The following is a 3,160-nucleotide window of genomic DNA, read 5'->3' on the forward strand; positions in this document are numbered from 1 at the left end:
TACCTCGGGGTTCTGCAGGGTTTATTAAAAACACTAGATTTACATGACCAGAGTAACTTCTCCACTAGAAACCACAGTCTGCTCCCCAGAGACAGCCTTGATACGGGTGTCTCTTCCTGAAAGAGAAGTGTTAGAAGTGAGAACGCACTTCTAAAATGCTCAGTTCCTCTTGTCGAGAGAAAGCAAGAACTCACGTTTCCTGGTGCAGCTTTGCTCACAAGAGCCAGATGATGGATGGCACACCGCTGTACTGCAGTGGATGAAGACCTGACAGGGAAGAAAGAGGCTCAAGTCATAGAATCCACAAGTAGTAAATACACAAATGTTCAAGTAAAGGGGGGCATACGGTTTCCTGCAGAGCAGCCAGTGAGGCTGGATCTACAAATGTGAACATCTTCACAACAAAGCGCTTGTAGTGGGTTGGGAACTGAAGACCAGACGATCCAGTCACTGGAACCAGTGTGGTCAGATAGCGGTCGTCCTGGTAAGGGCATCTGAAGACAAAGGAGAAGGTTAGAAAGGGTCTCCCAGCAGACTAAAAGGATGAAGATTGGCTGTACACTCACCCGTCGATCAGAAGGTCCCACTGGGGGAGACTGAGTGGACTGGGGGTTGAAGTAGTCCAACAACGTCCCAGCATCAGGACAATGTTGGGGTCAGTCCTCTCCATAATGTGCACCTCAACATACACAGGCTCTCGCAGGACTTTTGTGATGGGATAATCAGCGTCACTGTAGTAGGACGTGTAGGCCTCATCCCCTGAGGAACAACACTGGGGTTTAACCGGACTCCAGTTTGAAAGGCTTTAGGCAGACACAGGACAAGACCTTACCTTCAGCACAGCCTTTGGTGACACATTGGCCATTGGCCAGTCTGAGCTCCACCCTGAGAGGTCCAGGAGCGGCTACTGGTGGAGGTGGAGGAACGGAGTTGACCTCCACAACCAGAGCTTCCACAGAAGTTCCCGAATATCTACACTGGAAGAGAAACCTGGACGACACACAGCGAGCTTGTAGCATTTATCAGGGATTAGTGGTCACACCAAGTCATGGATCACCTACTCAAAATGACTGTCCCTTGTGATGGAACCATATGGTCCAATCCCCACTTCATACGATGAGGTCATTCGGTTTTCATACACCACATATCCACCGTCCTCCTGTCAATAGAAACGGTGTCAGCATCCAGTCCAAGCGATGCAGAATAAAACCAGTAGCAGCTGCTAACCATCACGCTCGTGCCACATGCGGTCACAGGGAACTGGTATATAGCAAAGGAAGGTGTAGACCCCACAGGAGCACAAGGTGGGTCGTTTCCACCCAGTAGTTGAACCGAATCCAGACTCAGTCGAGGCAAGGTAACGTCTCGAGACACCACTACCACAAACTGACCATCTCTAATACACTGGACAGTCACTAGAACAAGAGCAGGTTAAATTCAGAGAAACGGTTTAACACGAACAGAATAAGATGGAGAACGCTTACCTGCCCTCCCATAGAAACACTGCTGTCCGTTAAAGCAGCAGTTGATAGCTTCACACGCAGCACCACTGATCCCAGGTAGACCGCATTGGATCTGCTCAGAATCAGCTACAGCACATTTATCAAGTTGATCTGGCTTCTGAAGCGGAAACTGCGGCTTAGGTTGTTGTGGAACTGGCTTCTGAAGAGGGAACTGCGGCTTAGGTTGTTGTGGAACTGGCTTCTGAAGCGGAAACTGCGGCTTAGGTTGTTGTGGAACTGGCTTCTGAAGCGGAAACTGCGGCTTAGGTTGTTGTGGAACTGGCTTCTGAAACGGAAACTGCGGCTTAGGTTGTTGTGGAACTGGCTTCTGAAACGGAAACTGCGGCTTAGGTTGTTGTGGAACTGGCTTCTGAAACGGAAACTGCGGCTTAGGTTGTTGTGGAACTGGCTTCTGAAACAGAAACTGCTGGTTAGTTAGCTGTTGAACTGGCTTCTGGAGCTGAAACTGCTGGTCAGTTTGCTGGATCATCAGAGCTTGAGCATTCTGAAGCGATTGACTCCACTGTGGGACAGCATGACAGAAAGCACAGACCACCAAAATCTGAGCCAAACACCAACTTCCAGCCATTGTTCAACAGCTAAACACAAAGTGAAGCTATTGCCCTTTGGTCTTTTTGTATTCTACAGGTTCCAGCTAATTAACGATAGTCCCTCCCTCTTCATTGACAACTGGGTGATTCTCATTGGATCTCGAGATTCAATTCTTATTGAGAGAAAACGCGTATAAAAGCAGCACAGAGGCTGTGTCCACATCTTCACTGACAACTCTCTCAAGACTCGTTCACGCGGACGCTAAACATTCTTTCCAAATCTTTATCTTCGTCTGATACAGGCTCAAACATATCAGGTTGGATGCCTAATCTCGCCATCGTTCACGCTGGACAGAAGAGATCTGCGCTGTGAAACAGCCAATCAGAGCAGAGCTCAACATTATTGTTCATGACCCTTCCAAATAATTCTAGGGACAAATCCCAGGGTTGTAAACGGACATGTAAAACCGTTCCAGAGAATTTTTGCCCATACCCAAGCCACGTACCTTTTTATGTAGATCTCATTTAAAATATTGTATCAATGCATTCTATGGCACCTTTAGTTGGGATTATGAGATCATATTTTGGCCGGAAGCAATCATTTGAATTTCTCAACGATGGATTTGTTTCTTATAAACAGACAACCTTTCCCTTCACAAGACCGTAATTGATGTGAATTACTTGTGGATTATTTTGATATTTATAATAGCTCTTTGGACTTTCGTTTTGATGCCACCCATTCACTGGGGAGCAAGTGATGTAATTCTACATTTTTCCAAATCTTTTCCAATGATAAACTAAAAACTCTTTAAAAAAGAGAGAGAGAGATTTTTATGAATATTCTCTATTATTTGAGTCATATCAGGCGCTTTTTTAATGACATTCTTTGTCTATCATAAACACACTTTCAAACTTTAATTGTAAAATTGTGAATAAGTGTAGATGAAAATCTCAGATCCTTATCAAGCCTTCCACTGGCTAGTGACATTCCAGAACGTTCTCATTTGTTAATTACAGGCCCAGAGACCTTTGGAGGTCCAAAGGTAATCAATCAAGCTGAAAGGGGAGGAGCCGCTTAAATTCAAAGCTGTACTTAATGGCAAAGAC

At 45.7% G+C, this 3,160-nt stretch overlaps 1 protein-coding gene across 1 annotated transcript; it reads right to left on the minus strand.

The window, feature by feature from the left end:
* LOC113090762 (zona pellucida sperm-binding protein 4-like) lies at nt 1-2,130 on the minus strand. Its single transcript, XM_026256343.1, has 8 exons — nt 1,485-2,130; nt 1,228-1,415; nt 1,062-1,159; nt 833-990; nt 567-759; nt 347-494; nt 195-267; nt 1-116 (listed from the first exon to the last, which is right to left on the minus strand). Exons 1-8 carry the CDS (start codon nt 2,089-2,091, stop codon nt 40-42), a joined length of 1,542 nt encoding a protein of 513 aa, XP_026112128.1. The 5' UTR covers nt 2,092-2,130; the 3' UTR covers nt 1-39.
* Between the last annotated feature and the right edge of the window lie 1,030 nt (nt 2,131-3,160).

The sequence above is a fragment of the Carassius auratus genome, unplaced genomic scaffold, assembly GCF_003368295.1.
Source record: "Carassius auratus strain Wakin unplaced genomic scaffold, ASM336829v1 scaf_tig00214017, whole genome shotgun sequence".
NCBI lineage: Eukaryota > Metazoa > Chordata > Actinopteri > Cypriniformes > Cyprinidae > Carassius > Carassius auratus.

Bases quoted from the DNA above. Each gene is read 5' to 3' on its own strand.
- LOC113090762 (XM_026256343.1), bottom strand. From the start codon at position 2,091: ATGGCTGGAAGTTGGTGTTTGGCTCAGATTTTGGTGGTCTGTGCTTTC. The intron at 760-832 runs GTAAGGTCTTGT...GTTGTTCCTCAG, and splicing joins CACCAAAGGCTGTGCTGAAG to GGGATGAGGCCTACACGTCC. The intron at 495-566 runs GTGAGTGTACAG...CTTTGTCTTCAG, and splicing joins TGGGACCTTCTGATCGACGG to ATGCCCTTACCAGGACGACC.